The following is a 20,369-nucleotide window of genomic DNA, read 5'->3' on the forward strand; positions in this document are numbered from 1 at the left end:
ACACACTTGTCATCCATCCCATTGCGAACACAACGCCTCTATTAAATGGATGACGCATACTTCTACGTTATATGGGGGCTTATACGTTGAACGGTGTCCAAAGGCAGTTAAAACGAATCTTAAACACCATCTTTACACTCCTACGGTAGCTACCATTATTGTCACCTACTATCGTGATGCAGACACTCCCTCGTCATGACCATACTCATTACAAACTATACGGTTGGATGTAAATACATCATTGTTGTCAGAAAATGGTTCACAATCCTAGTGATTAACCCTCATAAAGTTTGTGATATCCATCAACATATATATTAGAAGAAATTGATTCCTGATTTGCACGTCTATCGAGTATTCAAGTTGTTGATGATCAATCGTTCATACACACCGAATGTTCTCCCCTCAAGATGTAGTAATCCCGATCAAACCATTAGGAACCTCGCCTATTATCGACAAAAGTGAAAATAAAATCAGTTAATACTTTAAAAAGATTGTAGTCTTCGTATTAGTAACACTGAAATACTCAAATGTTTTTAACATATGTGAGAAAAAGGTTAATTCAAAATCCAATTACAAATCACGATATATTTATATTATGATAATATTATTTAATTATTAATTATTAATTATTAATTATTTAACTAATAACTATCCCCGAGTTGAAAAGAGGAAGCGAGTTTGTCCTTAACCATCACCACCTAAGAATATTATCAGCCCATATCCACCCAAGTCGGACCCAAAACCACTGTAGCTCGTTCTACATATCATCACGTCAACCCATGTGTTCAATCCGAGTTGGGTTCCACGTCACCAATCCGCGCATTCTAGCCTCACCCACCTAGTTCCAACTATTCACATTTATTCACACCACCGTCTATTCAACACCCACCCAACTTCAACCGAATACCCCCACAACTTGCTAACCTACGCCGCTACTCCACAAACATACGCCGCCCCCAAATTCACCATCACAAGTTCACAACCAAAACCCATGTCAGCTTTCGCTGGACCAAGACACGTACGGAAGTTTCCTCCCCCGTGCTGGACACGTGACGAAGCACTAGTGCTGATTGAAGCTTACCGTGAACGATGGCACGCGCTTCACCGTGCGTTTCTTAAAACAGCGGATTGGGACGCCGTTGCTGAAAAAGTAACCGCCACCTTCCCTGACGTCACCCCACCGAAAACCTCAGCTCAGTGTCGTCATAAAATTGAAAAGCTCCGGCAACGCCACCGTGTTGAGAAGCAACGCGCCGCCAAGTACGCAGGTGATCGGTTTTACTCTTCTTGGTTTTACTTTGAAGCTATGGAAGCTATGGAAAATGGGTCTGATCCCGTTGATCATAACCAGGGTAATTTGCAAACCCAAAAGCCTAATGGTTTGAACCCGGGTCATGGAATTCGGATCAAACCGTTACAGGTTGAAAAGCCAGTAATTTTACCGACTAAACGTATGGTGAACCAAAACCCTAATGTCATTTCTAGGGTTTCAAATCGTTATGGTGATGGATCACTTGTAGAAGCCCCAATTCAAGAAACCTTGAATTCAAATGGTTACAAGGGTAAAGAATCAAGAAATCACACAGATGGTTACTTTTTTAAAACTCCAACTAGTGAGTTGAATAAAAATCGAAAAAGTTCTGGAAATCGAGGTGGGGTTGCAATCGAACCCGTGGGTTTACAGGAATCAAGTCGACCCGGTCTTAGGCCAAGGAAATTTAGTAAGGTAGTTTGTGATGATGATGACGATGTTGAAAATAATGACGAAATGTGGCTTAAAATTCCTTGGAATGGGTCAAGGGGGAAGTATCGAAATGCAGACAACTCGGTTCTGAATGTGAAGGATTTAAAAGGGGGGGAAAAGGAGACGAGTAATAATGTGATATCAGATGTGGTATCGTCGATTAGGTTATTAGGTGACGGGTTTATGAAAGTGGAGACTATGAAGATTGATATGGCTAGGGAGATTGAAAAAATGAGAATGGAATCTGATATGAAACGTAGTGAGTTGATACTTGAATCGCAGAAACAGATTATAGACATGTTTGTGAAAGGTGTGATTGATTCGAGGAAGCGTTCCACAAATATGACTCATTTGTAGGATTTTTAATGTGACCATTGTTCAGAAAGCTTATCATTTGTAGGTTTTAAGAATGTGTATGTACAAATATTAACTTTGAGCTTATTAGATGTATAAAGCTATGATAATAGTGTTACAAGTTTCTCATTTATGATTTTTGTCATCACTTTGAGTTATGATATTTCTACAATTGATGACCTTGGTCAGTCTAGCCCCGACCCGACCCATGTATGGCATGGTACACGAAGGATGGTTAAAACCGCAGTATTTGCTTGTAGAAAGGGAAAACTAGTTTGATCCACATGACTCCATTCAACCACAAAGAATCAATGTTTGCCCGTTGAAAAACGCTTTAAGAAATTAAATGCTTGACCCAAAACCAAACAGATCAGCAGCCTATAAGACTGCCCAAGTTACCACCTTTCCTTGATTGCAAACAGCTCTGAATCAGCCATTCCAGGGATGATATTTGTTAATTTTGGACCCTTTTAATGTTATAATAACTTGATAACGATATAAAATGTTTTTCTGTCAAGTTTTATGTAAAAACCGGTGCATCAATTTAAGCAATTTTAGTGGCTGTTTTTCGCCATATAATAATAGGTCTAGACAGAAACTTATTGTTTGGTACTGTAGTAACAAGTGACTGGACCAGCCCGCTAGTGTTGGATTCGAACATGGTGCACTTGTTATCAAAAATGCTTGTGTGCCACTCGGCAAAATGTGAGTATATAATAGCGAGGCTAAATGTATTTATATATATAATCGGGTTTTTTTTTTTTTTTCTTCACAATGTACACAAAAACAGCTTTTTTCCACTGTTCACATTTTCTTTGATTTTATATATATATATATATATATATATATATATATATATATATATATATATATATATATATAGGGGCAGGATCAATGGGGAAGTAACCAATCGGGGGGAAGAGGGGGAAGCAAAAAAAAAAAAAATCGTTTTTTTTTTAATTTTTTTTTCCGACATCAAGATCACACGAAAATATGAACATTTAGAAGAGACACTTCGTGATGAATGTTATTATTTAGGCGGGAAAACGATCGACAAAAATAACATTCAAGATAATATTGTTCGTGAAGAATATGAACGTTTTTTTTCCATGTTTTATGAAGTAAAATTTAGCCCGATTTAGAGTTTAGGGTTTAGGGTTTAGGGTTTGGTGTTTTAGGTTTATTCCATAAACCCAAAACACCAAACCCTAAACCCTAAACCCTAAACCATAAACCCTAAACTCTAAACCGTTCGTGTTAAAAACTCAATCTAAATCCTAAATCTAAACCCTAAACCCTAAATTTCTAAACCCTAATATCTAAACCCTATAAACCCTAATATCTAAACCCTAATATCTAAACCCCAATAGCTAAAACCTCAAAATACGCTCGAAAAACACGATAATTGTTATATATTACTTTTTCGAGCGTTTTCCCGCCAAAATAAAAACATTCATCACAAAGTGTCTCTACTAAATGTTAATATTTTCATCTCATCTATAATGTTCGTGAACAAAGTTTTTTCAAAAAACGAAAAAAAAAACTTTTTGCTTCCCCCCGCTTCCGCCCGAATGGTTACTTCCCTCTTGATCCTACCACTATATATATATATATATATATATATATATATATATATATATATATATATATATATATATATATATATATATATAGGGGCATGATCAATGGGGAAGTAACCAATCGGGGGGAAGCGGGGGGAAGCAAATTTTATTTTTTTTTCATATTTTTTGAATTTTTTTTTTCCGGCATCAAGATCACACGAAAATATGAACGTTTAGAAAAGACACTTCGTGATGAATGTTATTATTTAGGTGGGAAAACGATCGACAAAAATAACATTCAAGATAAATTGTTCGTGAAGAATATGAACGTTTTTTTTCTTCATGTTTTGTGAAGTAAAATTTAGCCCGATTTAGAGTTTAGGGTTTAGGGTTTAGGCTTTGGTGTTTTGGGTTTATTCCATAAACCCAAAACACCAAACCCTAAACCCTAAACCCTAAACTCTAAACCGTTCGTGTTAAAAACTCAATCTAAATCCTAAATCTAAACCCTAAATCTAAACCCTAAACTCTAAATTTCTAAACCCTAATATCTAAACCCTATAAACCATAATATCTAAACCCTAATATCTAAACCCTAATAGCTAAAACCTCAAAATACGCTCGAAAAACACGATAATTGTTATATATTACTTCTTCGAGCGTTTTCCCGCCAAAATAAAAACATTTATCACAAAGTGTCTCTACTAAATGTTCATATTTTCATCTCATCTATAATGTTCGTGAACAAAGTTTTTTCAAAAAACGAAAAAAAAAAAAAGTTTTTGCTTCCCCCCGCTTCCCCCGGATGGTTACTTCCCTCTTGATCCTACCACTATATATATATATATATATATATATATATATATATATATATATATATATATATATATATATATATATATATAGTGGTAGGATCAAGAGGGAAGTAACCATTCGGGGGGAAGCGGGGGAAGCAAATTTTTTTTTTTTCGTTTTTTGAAAAAACTTTGTTCACGAACATTATAGATGAGATGAAAATATGAACATTTAGTAGAGACACTTTGTGATAAATGTTTTTATTTTGGCGGGAAAACGCTCGAAGAAGTAATATATAACATTTATCGTGTTTTTTGAGCGTATTTTGAGGTTTTAGCTATTGGGGTTTAGATATTAGGGTTTAGATATTAGCGTTTATAGGGTTTAGATATTAGGGTTTAGAAATTTTGGGTTTAGGGTTTAGATTTAGGGTTTAGATTTAGGATTTAGATTGAGTTTTTAACACGGACGGTTTAGAGTTTAGGGTTTAGGGTTTAGGGTTTGGTGTTTTGGGTTTATAGAATAAACCCAAAACACCAAACCCTAAACCCTAAACCCTAAACTCTAAATCGGGCTAAATTTTACTTCACAAAACATGAAGAAAAAAAACGTTCATGTTCTTCACGAACAATATTATCTTAAATGTTATTTTTGTCGATCGTTTTCCCGCCTAAATAATAACATTCATCACGAAGTGTCTCTTCTAAATGTTCATATTTTCGTGTGATCTTGATGCCAGAAAAAAAATTAAAAAAAACGAAAAAAAAAAAAAAATTTGCTTCCCCCGCTTCCCCCCCCGATTGGTTACTTCCCCATTGATCATGCCCATATATATATATATATATATATATATATATATATATATATATATATATATATATATATAGAGAGAGAGAGAGAGAGAGAGAGAGAGAGAGAGAGAGAGAGAGAGAGAGAGAGAGTTTGACCATTTTCTAGAAAATTAAAATTTGGTAATGGCATTCATGAGTGTATATAACATTTCTTAGTAATTAAAATTAAAACACGTTATCAAAAGCTATACAAATTGAAATGCACTAGTAGTCTCTCGAACATAAACTAAATGGATCGAATAAAAGGTTGAGTTGATGATGTTTTTGTTCTTGAACAATTACAAACAGTGAAGTGATAAATGCATACAGAGAGTGCATCCCAGTATCCCATTGGTTGAAAAATATTTTGATATGTTTGTTGTTCGGAGTCTACTTATTTGTTTCGATCATCAGTTTTTCAACGGTGGCCTAACTTAAATTGGGCCCTAGGTTTATTTCTTGTGGGCTGAGCCAATAATGGCTTAAACACATATCCTAATGTGTTAGGTTATATATCCTAGGGAAATTGCTCAATATGTCCATAAATCGCAAAGTGTTCGATATGCACTTGAATTTTGTAATTGCCATTTGGCCCTGATCACACACTACACATCATGCACGGTGCATGCACGTTTGTGTGTGGTGCGTGTTACCAGCACATTGACTCTTTTACCGGCTACGATAATATATTCTCGCAACATTCACCGCACAAAGTGTATCACGCACAGTGCATGATTCATTTTGCCCCAGATTTGCAGGATAGGATTTTCTGACATTTTTAAGATTTTTTAAGATAACGTTTTATCTCTTTACACAAAAACAAACTATTTCATCCAACTTTTTACACAAAAACAAACCATTTCATCCAACTTTCTTCACCAAAACAAACCATTTCATCCAACTTTTTACAAAAAAAAAAAAAAAAAAAAAAAAAAACTCTCAACCCAAAAAAAATACACCACGAATCTGATTGTTGTTTTAACTGACGTATATTACAAGGGTGAATTTGATCATGACTTTAAGTTCGTATCCATAAAATGGTCGATGATATCTCCTGCGATCAATTTTACAACAACATTATCCAGAAAACGTCTATCTATAATAAGTGGTGCGGTCTTTCTAACCTCCTCGAGACCGTAAGTTAGGGATGAGCACGGTACGGAACCGGTACCAAACCGTACCGGAACCGGTACCAAACCGTACCGGAACCGAAAAATACCGATCCCGAATTTCCCCAATATCGAATACCGGTACCGTACCGTTTTTTCATAACCGGTACCGGTTCGGTACCGGGTTCGGTACCGGTAATTCCGGAATTTTACTTGTTAGTACCGAATTTGAACTGCCAAAAAATATGGAATGCATACAACATCATTCATACAAAAAACAACATCATTCACACAAAAAACAGCATTACTCACACAAAAAACAGCATTATTCATACAAAAAACAGCATCATTCTTACAAAAAATAGCCTTAAACATCATCAAAACAGCCTTAAACAGCACCAAACAACATTCATCAGCACCAAACAGCATCCATCAGCAGCAAAACAGCAGCAATACAGCAGTAAAACAGCATCAAAATAGCAGCAAAACAGCACCGAAACAGCTTTAAAACAGCTACGAAACAGCAAAAAAAGACCTTTTAACTAAAAAAAAACTGCACCAAATCCTTCTAACCTCAAGAGGACAATTTCTCTTTTCCTTTTTTATTTTGTTCCTTGATTACCTCTCCCATCTCTATATAATGAAATACACAAATTTTGTTAATTACTCATTATGTAGAACACAAACTTATACATAAACTTTTTAAAAATAAGATTACCAATTGCAATGTCGTCGTCATTTAGTAGATCAATTACTTCATCTTCAATTATAGGCTTAGTTGATTTGTTTACCCAATCTTGGGTGCAAATCAAAGCTTCTACTATTTGGGGCGATAACATTGTTCTATACGGGTCAAGTACATGACCACCCACACTAAATGCCGACTCCGATGCCACGCTAGATATTTGTATCGCCAATATATCTAACAATTTTAAGTGATCAATAAATCATAATAATGTAACAAATTATAATTCAAATACAATTAAAAAAAAGTAAGTAATTTACCTCTAGCCATCCGTGCTACAATTGGAAAACGCTCCTCATTTTGCTTCCACCACTTTGGTATGTCAAAAGTGGGAGACCAATTCAACTTTGGCTCATTTAGGTACCTTGATAATTCCGTTTCAACCTCAAATGAACTACTATTTTCTTCAACGCTTCTCCACTTAGAAATGAAGCTATTGATCCCTTGACCCATAACAACGTTTTCTTGAGTTTGTGATTCTTGAGTACCCGAATTATGACTAGTTTTTTCAAACTTTTCTACATAAGTTTTAAACAACCCTTCCATCCTTGTTTCAACATCAACCATCATTTCACCGGCCTTCTTCTCAATTTCAGCTTTTGACAATGTATTATCTATGTTCATGTTAAAAATTCTCTTATGCATTACCCAATTTTCGTCTATAAAGTGACCGGTTACTACTATGTAGTTCTCACGTTGACAAGATGATGTCCAAGTATCAGTTGTCAAGTGAACGGTATTATTCGGGTTACTCCAAAAAGCATGCAATTTAAGTCTTTCATCTAAGTAATATTTGACAATATCCTTAGAAAGTTTATGGCGTGATGGAAGCTTGATATTTTCGTTGCTAACATACATCAACCTACGGAATGCCCAATGTACAACTAGCTTGAATGGTAATTCCGAACAAAAAAAAAATCAAGCAAAGCCTTTTTAATCTCATTATCATCGTGTTTCCAAGCACCAACATTTCCACTTGGTTGAAATGATAATTGTTGTTGCTTTTGTTTAGCAATGACTTCAGGATGTTTTCCACATCTAGAAGAATGTTTATTAAGTCCGGATGTACCGTTCGTTGTAGAATCCGCTTTGATCATTGCACCACAATGTTTGCACTTTCCGTACTTTCGTACAAGACCATCACTTTCTGTAACGTACTCTACTGAAAAAGAATTCCAACATTCAGCCCGCTCTCTTCCTTTTTTTGTAGGTTGAGTATGTGTTGGATTATCTCCTTTTGCACGTTTTCTTTTTGAGCATGTTGATTGAGTGGGCACAACGTCATCATCCAAATCTTCGTTAATGTCCACATGATTGGTTTCATCCACAAACGTATCATCACCCTAAAAAAATTAAGCATAATCAGTAAGTATACATATATACTTTCGTTTTCTATGAACAATCTGTGACGACCCGGGAATTTTCGACCAAATTTAAACTTAATCTTTATATGAGTTCGACACGATAAGTAAAGTTTGTAAAGTTGAGTCTCAAGAATTTTTGAACTGCTTACATGGATTCATTTGACTTTTGACTATTCTCGACGATTCACGAACAATTGTGTGTAAATAAACATGTATATATATATATATATATATATATATATATATATATATATATATATATATATATATATATATATATATATATATATATATATATATATATATATATATATATATATATATATATAAGTGTAAGTATATATAATAATTTGAATTATAAAATATAATTTAAACATTGGAATTGAATATGTAAAATAAGATAGAAAATAAGTAAGTGTAATTTAAAATGAATTTATATATAAATATATATGATTTCTATGTATAATTATTATTATATGTATAATATAATATATATATATATATGTAATTTATAAATAATAATTATTCAATAAAAGTTATTGTATAATATATTATATGATTAATAGATATTACATAATTAATAATATATAATACAAGTTAAAATATAGTTGTTATATTAATATTATTACTTACATAAATTTTTTTTTTTTTTGAAAGGCAATATGAAATTTTATTAATAGCACAAACTCAAGTACATGTCAGGATACATCTCACAAGAATTCTTACAACAATATTTACAAGAATGCTCACAGACAAGTCCTATAACTACAAACTTGATGCTAAGATAGCAACAATCTTAAGAGAGCAAAACATGAGGGTTGTGGAGCCACGTATGCCAATCAATCGAAATTTTTTTACATCTCTTTGCAACCCATTCGAAAGTGAATACTTGAATCTCGTTGAGCGCAACCGGCGTGGTCCAACACTTGTTTTTAAAAACTTTTTGATTCCGGTTTTTCCAAATTAGATACCCGCACATCCACACAATTGCTTGCCATATCTTCGCACCTAAGTCCGACATTTGGTGAGCCGAATAACCTTTGAAGAAATCTGCAACATCAATATTCATGACATTAGAGGGGAAAACATTTGAGCTTAACCCCCACCATGCATGAACTCTATCCCATATCTCGCTTGCAAGCTTACATGAGACAATCGAGTGGCCGATCGATTCCACATTACCGTCACAAATAGGGCAACGAGTAGAGTGGAGATCAACCCCACGCTTGTCTAATTCGGCAAGAGCCAGCAAGCGAGATCTTCTAGCCCGCCAAATAAACACCTCGACCTTTTTTGGAAAAAAATTATTTCGCAAAGTTTCATGATTTGGAGACGATGTCGTGAGTATTTTTTTATTAATTGAGCTCAAAAGAACACGTGTTGTGAACATTCCAGTGGTGCATCCATTCCACGTCCACGAATCTGCATTTTTTGGATCCATAGCGAACGATCCAAGCATGTATTCTAGAGCCGAAAGCTCGCTTGCTGCCCTTCCGAATGGGGGCCTCGACCATTCCCAAAAACCGTGACATATCGAACCATCCCATCTTGTACGATCCGATACAGAAGCTTTTTGAGAAGATTCCAATCGATATAGCCTTTTAAATCTGAATTTTAACGCCGTGTCTCCTAGCCAAGTGTCATCCCAAAAGCATGTAGTCGAGCCATTGCCAATCTTCTTGACGAAGGAGGACCTGAAAGAAACTCCAAGTGTGTCTATTGCCATTCCTGTTTTAATGATGTTAGACCACGCGTATGTAGTAGATTTAATAACAGAAGTATTATTTGTCTCGAACCCACCCAAGGAACCATAAATGCTTTTAATGATTTTGACCCACAAGGAAGTGGGCTCGGTATAAAACCTCCACCACCACTTGCCGATCAAATCCATGTTATTGCTTTTTAAGGAGCCCAAACCTAACCCGCCATCCCCATGTGGAAGTAGAACCTCATCCCATTTTACCCAACACATTTTAGAATTATTCCCCGACCCACCCCAAAAAAGGAACGTTTTACACATTCAAGCTTTTTAAGGATGCAGGGCGGAGCGCTGAAGAGCGAGAAGTAATACAACGGGATACTATTAAGGACCGACTTAACAAGAGTCAATCGACCACCAAAAGACATCGCACGTGCTTTCCAATTCGAAAGCATTTTCTCGAACTTTTCAACAACCGGGTCCCAACTAGAAGCTTTGTTCATCTTAGCACCAATCGGGAGGCCCAAATAAATAAATGAGAATGATCCAACTTTGCATCCGAATTTATTTGCCACAACCCCAATTTCATTTTCATTTACTCCAACACCATAAATATTACTTTTGCTATAGTTTACTTTTAGTCCCGAAGTTAATTCAAAACATTTGAGAAGGCACATGAGATTATGAATGTTGCTCTCACTCCAATTACCGAAAAAAATGGTGTCTTTCTCGTATTGAAGATGTGATATGGGGATTTTATCCTTTTCGATTTCAACACCCGAGAACAAACCATAATGGGTAGCCGACTTGGTTAAAAAGTTTAGTCCTTCCGCCGCAATAATGAACAAAAAGGGTGAGAGGGGGTCGCCTTGCCTTACCCCCCTTTGAAGGTTAAATTCATTCGTAGGAGAGCCATTAACAAGAATCAAAATGGAAGCCGATTTAAGACACGCCATAATCCATTTCCTCCACTTCTCACCAAAGTTCATTTTTTCCATCACTTCCATTAAGAAGTCCCAACTCAAACAATTAAACGCTTTCTCGAAATCCAATTTGAATATGAAAATTTTGACCCGTTTGTTTTTAAGAAACTCAAGAGACTCATTCACGATTAGAGCACCATCAAGAATGTTCCTACCCCTAATAAATGCACTTTGTTCATGTCCAATAAGGTGGGGGATTACTTTTCTAAGTCGATTCGAAAGCAACTTGGAAATGATTTTATAGTAGCTCCCTATTAGACTTATGGACCGATATTCATTCAAGGAAGTAGGATTGGACTTCTTTGGAATAAGGGTAACGAAAGACGCATTACAACCCGGTGAAATTTGACCGCACGACCAAAAAGACTGAATGGCCAAGATAAGATCGCCTTTAATAGTGTCCCAAATTTTTTTGAAGAAACGGAGATTAAATCCATCCGGGCCCGGTGCTTTTGAACTACCACATCCCTTTATTGCTTCCCATATTTCGGACTCAGTGAAAACAGTTTCAAGGTTGTAGGCTTCTTGATCAGACAGCACATTGCCACTAGGCCTGCTACTGTTGCAATCGGCCCAATTGATTAGTGAAGTCCGTGGGCCTGGTGGGCCTGAGAAAACCCGCTAGAAATGTTCCAAAACAGCACTCTTGACCTCTTTTGGGGTCTCAATCCAACTCCCATTTATAGTAAGACCGCGAAGATTGCATTTATTATATTTTCGTTTAATTGTTGAGTGAAAATACTTGGAATTTTCATCTCCACCCAATATCCAACGCACTCGAGCCTTTTGCTTTAGCATGTTCGTTTTGCAACGTTCCTTATCTAACCATGTTCTCCGAATGTTCAACCATGTTGTACGCTCATCATCCCTAATTGTACCCAACTCGGCCTTACGTTCCCAATCTTCAGCTTCCTTTTTCAGCTTGTTAATCTCCTCATCTAAGTTACCGAATTCTTTTTTGCTCCATTCCTTTAAAGCCAACTTTACATTTTTGAGCCTATCCCTAAACCTACAGTCATGTTTTGACCCCACAATTCTTTTTTTCCATGCTTCCCGAACAATGACATCAACACCTTCCTTTAGGAACCATTCATCAAACACTTTGAAAGGCTTGGGGCCGAAGTCAATAACTTTATCTCTAAGTAGAAGAGGACAATGGTCTGATTCTCTTCTATCCAAAGAGATCACCGAAAGATCTTCCCATAAATTGAAAAAGCTATACGTAACAAAGAATCTATCAAGTTTACTAAATTTCGTTCCGTCATCACTAATTCGAGTGAATTTTCTACCATTAAGGATTAATTCAACAAGATTGTTCCTTGCAATGAAATCATTAAAACGTTTGGCTAACCTCTTATGGAAAACATAATTCAACCTATCTGATTCCTCCCGCACCTCATTAAAGTCACCACATAAAACCCACGATGAATTAACACTACCTAGAAGCAAATCTAAGGACTCCCAAAATAGTTTTTTATTAGCTTCACTGTGAGGGCCATAGACATTGACAACTATAGATTCTTGTCCGGAGTCACACCAATTGCCCCGAATAGCCAAAAAGTAGTCACCCCCCAACCGCATTGTTAACCATAAAACAATTAGTATCCCAAATTAGTAACATACCACCCGAATTACCTAACGTTTCTTTTTGAATATATCCGAAGTGACTTCCACCCCAGAGAGCCTCGACCCAGTTATCATCAACACGTTTGCATTTTGTTTCTTGAAGCATGACAATATTTGGTTTCTCATTGAAGCAAATGCTTTTAACCCACCCGAATTTACCCGCGACACCAAAACCCCTTACATTTAATGACAAAATCTTCATAACAAAACTAAAAGGAACGAAAGAAAAAAGGGGAGTGAATCTTACTGAGGATTGGGGCAAGGCCACCTCAATTCAATTTGTTCCCCGAAATCCTTCAAGTGTTCGCTGCTAATGGAATGATCTCCTGAATTTGCTTTCTTCTCTACTGGTTTATGATCAACTTGCTTCTTAGGGTTTGAATTTTTTGAACATGCTTTGCATCTTAACTTCTAATCATTTACACCAAGTACTCCTTTCTTTGCCACGTTTTTTGCCCGTCTAATTCTTGAAGAAGCATCCCAACTCATAATCGAGTTCCAATAGCAATTTTGGCAGAAGGAGACTTCGATTGAAGGATTAGAGTTCCTGGAATTAGCTGTTTCCCTCGAATTGGAGTTGGGTATGGGACAATTTCCTGAACAACTGCTTTTGTTGCATTTTCCCAGGGGCCCGAATCTATTGTGAGTTGGAACATGAACATTAGAGTAGCAACGATTGTCCTTCAAATTTGATTCACTTTTATCGTTATCACTCATGGGGTCTTGTGTATCAGTATCTATGGCTTGTGTTACCGGTACATCACCCGTTTTTTCTGGATTACAGTTGGTGGGAATAGATTGGGTTGTGTTGGCCTGGCCCAATTCGCAAGCATTCAGATTGTGGTTGTTGGGCTTCTTCCCAATGGACTGGCCCAACTTCTCTGCCTTGTTTAAAACCGGTTGTTCATTGGTCATGGTATCAACACAATCTCCAATATTTACCTTTGGTTTGCCAGTCGAATCAGCTGCCACAAAATCTTCTACATGCGTGTTCTCTCTCATAGCATTAACTGGAGTCTCTTGCACATGCTCGTTGGACATAGGGTTCTCATCATTATTTTTTAAAGTATCTGCCACCACCTCTTTGTGTTCTTCAAAAAGGTTTTCAATTCCAATACATCCCGACTCCTGATCTTCCACGTCTTGGCGATTACCGTTAACCTGATTTTCACCGTTACCATCTATCTTGCCGGATTGATTCATGCTGCTTCTACCACCGGAAAGATTACAGTTACCACACCCATATAGTTCATCAGACTCATAACCTTCATCTGAGAAATTATCAATTTCATAACCATCACCATCTATGCTAGGGATATCATCACAGCTACTATTTGTATCATCAGACTTGGTATAACTGTAGTGACCCGAACTTTTCCATGTTTATATATATTAATTGAGATTGATATTTACATGATTAAATGTTTCCAACATGTTAAGCAATCAAACTTGTTAAGACTTGATTAATTGAAATAGGTTTCATATAGACAATTGACCACCCAAGTTGACCGGTGATTCACGAACGTTAAAACTTGTAAAAACTATATGATGACATATATATGGTTATATATATAGTTAACATTATATTATGATAATTAAACATATCATTAAGTATATTAACAATGAACTACATATGTAAAAACAAGACTACTAACTTAATGATTTTGAAACGAGACATATATGTAACGATTATCGTTGTAACGACATTTAATGTATATATATCATATTAAGAGATATTCGTACATCATAATATCATGATAATATAATAATTTAAAATCTCTTTTGATATTATAAACATTGGGTTAACAACATTTAACAAGATCGTTAACCTAAAGGTTTCAAAACAACATTTACATGTAACGACTAACGATGACTTAACGACTCAGTTAAAATGTATATACATGTAGTGTTTTAATATGTATTTATACACTTTTGAAAGACTTCAATACACTTATCAAAATACTTCTACTTAACAAAAATGCTTACAATTACATCCTCGTTCAGTTTCATCAACAATTCTACTCGTATGCACCCGTATTCGTACTCGTACAATACACAGCTTTTAGATGTATGTACTATTGGTATATACACTCCAATGATCAGCTCTTAGCAGCCCATGTGAGTCACCTAACACATGTGGGAACCATCATTTGGCAACTAGCATGAAATATCTCATAAAATTACAAAAATATGAGTAATCATTCATGACTTATTTACATGAAAACAAAATTACATATCCTTTATATCTAATCCATACACCAACGACCAAAAACACCTACAAACACTTTCATTTTTCAATTTTCTTCATCTAATTGATCTCTCTCAAGTTCTATCTTCAAGTTCTAAGTGTTCTTCATAAATTTCAAAAGTTCTAGTTTCATAAAATCAAGAATACTTTCAAGTTTGCTAGCTCACTTCCAATCTTGTAAGGTGATCATCCAACCTCAAGAAATCTTTGTTTCTTACAGTAGGTTATCATTCTAATACAAGGTAATAATCATATTCAAACTTTGGTTCAATTTCTATAACTATAACAATCTTATTTCAAGTGATGATCTTACTTGAACTTGTTTTCGTGTCATGATTCTGCTTCAAGAACTTCGAGCCATCCAAGGATCCATTGAAGCTAGATCCATTTTTCTATTTTCCAGTAGGTTTATCCAAGGAAATTAAGGTAGTAATGATGTTCATAACATCATTCGATTCATACATATAAAGCTATCTTATTCGAAGGTTTAAACTTGTAATCACTAGAACATAGTTTAGTTAATTCTAAACTTGTTCGCAAACAAAAGTTAATCCTTCTAACTTGACTTTTAAAATCAACTAAACACATGTTCTATATCTATATGATATGCTAACTTAATGATTTAAAACCTGGAAACACGAAAAACACCGTAAAACCGGATTTACGCCGTCGTAGTAACACCGCGGGCTGTTTTGGGTTAGTTAATTAAAAAATATGATAAACTTTGATTTAAAAGTTTTTATTCTGAGAAAATGATTTTTATTATGAACATGAAACTATATCCAAAAATTATGGTTAAACTCAAAGTGGAAGTATGTTTTCTAAAATGGTCATCTAGACGTCGTTCTTTTGACTGAAATGACTACCTTTACAAAAACGACTTGTAACTTATTTTTCCGACTATAAACCTATACTTTTTCTATTTAGATTTATAAAATAGAGTTCAATATGAAACCATAGCAATTTGATTCACTCAAAACGGATTTAAAATGAAGAAGTTATGGGTAAAACAAGATTGGATAATTTTTCTCATTTCGTGAAAATTGGTAACAAATCTATTCCAACCATAAGTTAATCAACTTGTATTGTATATTATGTAATCTTGAGATACCATAGACACGTATACAATGTTTCGACCTATCATGTCGACACATCTATATATATTTCGGAACAACCATAGACACTCTATATGTGAATGTTGGAGTTAGCTATACAGGGTTGAGGTTGATTCCAAAATATATATAGTTTGAGTTGTGATCAATACTGAGATACGTATACACTGGGTCGTGGATTGATTCAAGATAATATTTATCGATTTATTTCTGTACATCTAACTGTGGACAACTAGTTGTAGGTTACTAACGAGGACAGCTGACTTAATAAACTTAAAACATCAAAATATATTAAAAGTGTTGTAAATATATTTTGAACATACTTTGATATATATGTATATATTGTTATAGGTTCGTGAATCAACCAGTGGCCAAGTCTTACTTCCCGACGAAGTAAAAAATCTGTGAAAGTGAGTTATAGTCCCACTTTTAAAATCTAATATTTTTGGGATGAGAATACATGCAGGGTTTATAAATGATTTACAAAATAGACACAAGTACGTGAAACTACATTCTATGGTTGAATTATCGAAATCGAATATGCCCCTTTTTATTAAGTCTGGTAATCTAAGAATTAGGGAACAGACACCCTAATTGACGCGAATCCTAAAGATAGATCTATTGGGCCTAACAAACCCCATCCAAAGTACCGGATGCTTTAGTACTTCGAAATTTATATCATATCCGAAGGGTGTCCCGGAATGATGGGGATATTCTTATATATGCATCTTGTTAATGTCGGTTACCAGGTGTTCACCATATGAATGATTTTTATCTCTATGTATGGGATGTGTATTGAAATATGAAATCTTATGGTCTATTGTTATGATTTGATATATATAGGTTAAACCTATAACTCACCAACATTTTTGTTGACGTTTAAAGCATGTTTATTCTCAGGTGAATACTAAGAGCTTCCGCTGTTGCATACTAAAATAAGGACAAGATTTAGAGTCCATGTTTATATGATATTGTGTAAAAACTGCATTCAAGAAACTGATTTCGATGTAACATATTTGTATTGTAAACCATTATGTAATGGTCGTGTGTAAACAGGATATTTTAGATTATCATTATTTGATAATCTACGTAAAGCTTTTTAAACCTTTATTTATGAAATAAAGGTTATGGTTTGTTTTAAAAATGAATGCAGTCTTTAAAAAACGTCTCATATAGAGGTCAAAACATCGCAACGAAATCAATTAATATGGAACGTTTTTAATCAATAAGAACGGGACATTTCAGTTGGTATCCGAGCGTTGGTCTTAGAGAACCAGAAAATTTGCATTAGTGTGTCTTATCGAGTTTGTTAGGATGCATTAGTGAGTCTGGACTTCGACCGTATTTTCTTTAAAAATGATTGCTTAACATTTTTGTTGGAAACTATATATTTTTAACATATGAATATTATGTGATATATTAATCTCTTAACGTGTTTGATATTATGTGATAGATGTCTACCTCTAGAACAAGTCCCATTGACTCACCTAATAATAATGAAGAGTCAAATGTAAATTGGAATGATTCGTGGACTGATTCACAAGTTCCCGAAGAGGAACCGGAAGAAGAGTCGGAACCGGAAGAAGAATCAGAACCGGAAGAAGAATCGGAACCGGAAGAAGAAATAGAACCGGTTGGGGAAATAATAAAACGGTTAAGTAAAAGAGAATCCTCAACCAACCGACCAAGGTTAATTATGGTCAATGGTGTTTCCACCAAGGAAGCAAAATATTGGGAGGATTACCAATTCTCCGATGAATCGGATTCCGACGAGAATTCCGATGATGTTATAGAAATTACCCCAACTGAATTTAAAAAGGCAAAAGAAAATAATAAGGGAAAGGGCATAAAAATAGAGAAATCTAATTCCAACCCCGATGAACTTTATATGTATCGTCAACCCCCGAAGTCCTTAAGTTGTAACAATGACCCGGGAACCTCTAAACCACCAGGTTTTTCTAAACCAATGTGGACAACGACGGCTCGTATTAGGGGAACATCATATATCCCTAGAAACTTGGCAAAACGAACCAAAACCGAACAAGAAGAAATGAGCGAGTCGGAATAAAATAGTTATATTCGTGTGGTGTAATATATGTAATATAGTGTGCTTATGCTTTATGATATATGTAAAAATTGCTTGTATTAATAAGTATTTTTTTTATGAATCTAACTCTTGTCTATTTTACAGTATAAAAACACAAAATGGATAGACAACCCAATATTTTAAGGGACCTACCCGGAGACATGATTGATGAAATCTTGTCTAGAGTTGGTCAGAATTCCTCGGCACAACTATTTAAGGCGAGATCAGTTTGTAAGACATTCGAAGAACGTTCCAAGAATGCCTTGGTTTATAAAAGGCTTTCGTTCGGAAGATGGGGGATATCACATTGGGAAATCCATAAGTTACGATGTGTTTACTTTAACGCATATATTGCGGGGAACCCAAATGCTATTTTACGCAACGGGTTAAGAAATTATTTTGACTCAGTATATCCGAATATAGGACTTCGTGATTTAGAAAAAGTGGCTAACATGCAACATAAAGAAGCATGTTATGCTTACGGGTTAGTAATGTTCGCTTCTCACCAAAGTGAGAACAAGAACATCGGGCTACAACTATTAAACAAAACGTTCCCACAAGTAACGGAGTCGGTAATTGGGATAAGAAATGAGGTTTTTAGGTTATTACGAGACTGTTGGTCATTACGTAACCCTCGTCCCTTTGACGACGTTACAACACGCTGTCTTATCAACGGCCATAACGGTTATGTTCCACAAGACCAAGGATGGGAAGTAGTCCTAGTAAAACCAGAATGCATGACTTGTTTCTGGACGTATGAATTACGTGTCTTTATTGCCTTTGCTGAACGACTTGTGTACTAGCTAGAATTATCTTCACAACTATCTTGTATCAAAGTTATTGTGTGCTATATTTCATGCTTTATGTAAAATAAGCGGTATTGTAAGTTTGTAAAATATTGTATAAAAGTTTGAACGTGAAATATTATTACAATCAGTTTTTCATATAGAATTGTAGTAGTTGAATTGTATATTAGCTACTAAGTATGAACTTAACGGGTAGGTACTACCCGAATTTAAACTTATAAAATGCTAATATGAAGAAAAAGCTTTTATAAATGAGTTCATATTATGCTACGAAATACTATTAACTACTCTTAATATTCTGTATGATTAACTTGTTCCATTTGACTATTTTGAAGGAAATGGCACCGACTACTCGACACACCGTGAATATGAATGAAGAGGAATTCCGTACTTTTCTAGCTTCAAACATAGCCGCGGTACAGGCTGCGCTACATACCAACAATAACCTTGGATCTGGCAGTACAGGAAATCGTGTAGGATGCACCTACAAAGAATTCACTGCCTGCAAACCTTTGGAATTTGATGGAACCGAAGGACCGATCGGATTGAAACGGTGGACCGAGAAGGTCGAATCGGTGTTTGCCATAAGTAAGTGTACTGAAGAGGACAAGGTGAAGTACGCTACGCATACCTTCACAGGTTCTGCGTTAACATGGTGGAATACCTATCTAGAGCAAGTGGGACAAGATGATGCGTACGCACTACCGTGGTCAGCATTCAAGCACTTGATGAACGAGAAGTACCGTCCCAGAACCGAGGTCAATAAGCTCAAGACAGAACTTAGAGGGTTACGAACCCAAGGATTTGATATTACCACGTACGAAAGACGATTCACAGAATTGTGCCTATTGTGTCCGGGAGCATTCGAAGATGAGGAAGAGAAGATCGACGCGTTTGTGAAAGGATTACCGGAAAGAATCCAAGAAGATATAAGTTCACACGAGCCCGCCTCCATACAACAGGCATGTAGAATGGCTCACAAACTAGTGAACCAAATTGAAGAAAGAATTAAAGAACAGACTGCTGAAGAGGCCAATGTGAAGCAAGTCAAAAGAAAGTGGGAGGAAAACGGTGATAAGAATCACCAATACAACAACAACAGCAATTACAACAATAATCGCAACAATTATCCCAACAATCGCAACATCAATCGCAACTACAACAAACGGCCCAACAACAACAACAACAACAACAACAACAACAACAACAACAACAGCAACTACAACAATCATCCCAACAACAATAATAACCGCAACAACAACAACAATCAGAAGCAGCTATGCCAAAGTTGTGAAAAGTATCACTC

At 35.6% G+C, this 20,369-nt stretch overlaps 1 protein-coding gene across 1 annotated transcript; it reads left to right on the forward strand.

Annotated features, from left to right (window-relative positions):
• Positions 1 to 745: 745 nt before the first annotated feature.
• On the forward strand, positions 746 to 2,217 carry LOC139843513 (uncharacterized). Its single transcript, XM_071833612.1, has one exon. The coding sequence runs from the start codon at positions 992 to 994 to the stop codon at positions 2,099 to 2,101; it is 1,110 nt and encodes a 369-aa protein (XP_071689713.1). The 5' UTR covers positions 746 to 991; the 3' UTR covers positions 2,102 to 2,217.
• The last annotated feature ends 18,152 nt before the right edge of the window (positions 2,218 to 20,369 follow it).

This window comes from Rutidosis leptorrhynchoides, chromosome 4, assembly GCF_046630445.1.
Source record: "Rutidosis leptorrhynchoides isolate AG116_Rl617_1_P2 chromosome 4, CSIRO_AGI_Rlap_v1, whole genome shotgun sequence".
Taxonomy (NCBI): domain Eukaryota; kingdom Viridiplantae; phylum Streptophyta; class Magnoliopsida; order Asterales; family Asteraceae; genus Rutidosis; species Rutidosis leptorrhynchoides.

What these genes read in the sequence shown, in the direction of transcription:
- LOC139843513 (XM_071833612.1), top strand. Translation starts at nt 992, where the DNA reads ATGTCAGCTTTCGCTGGACCAAGACACGTACGGAAGTTTCCTCCCCCG.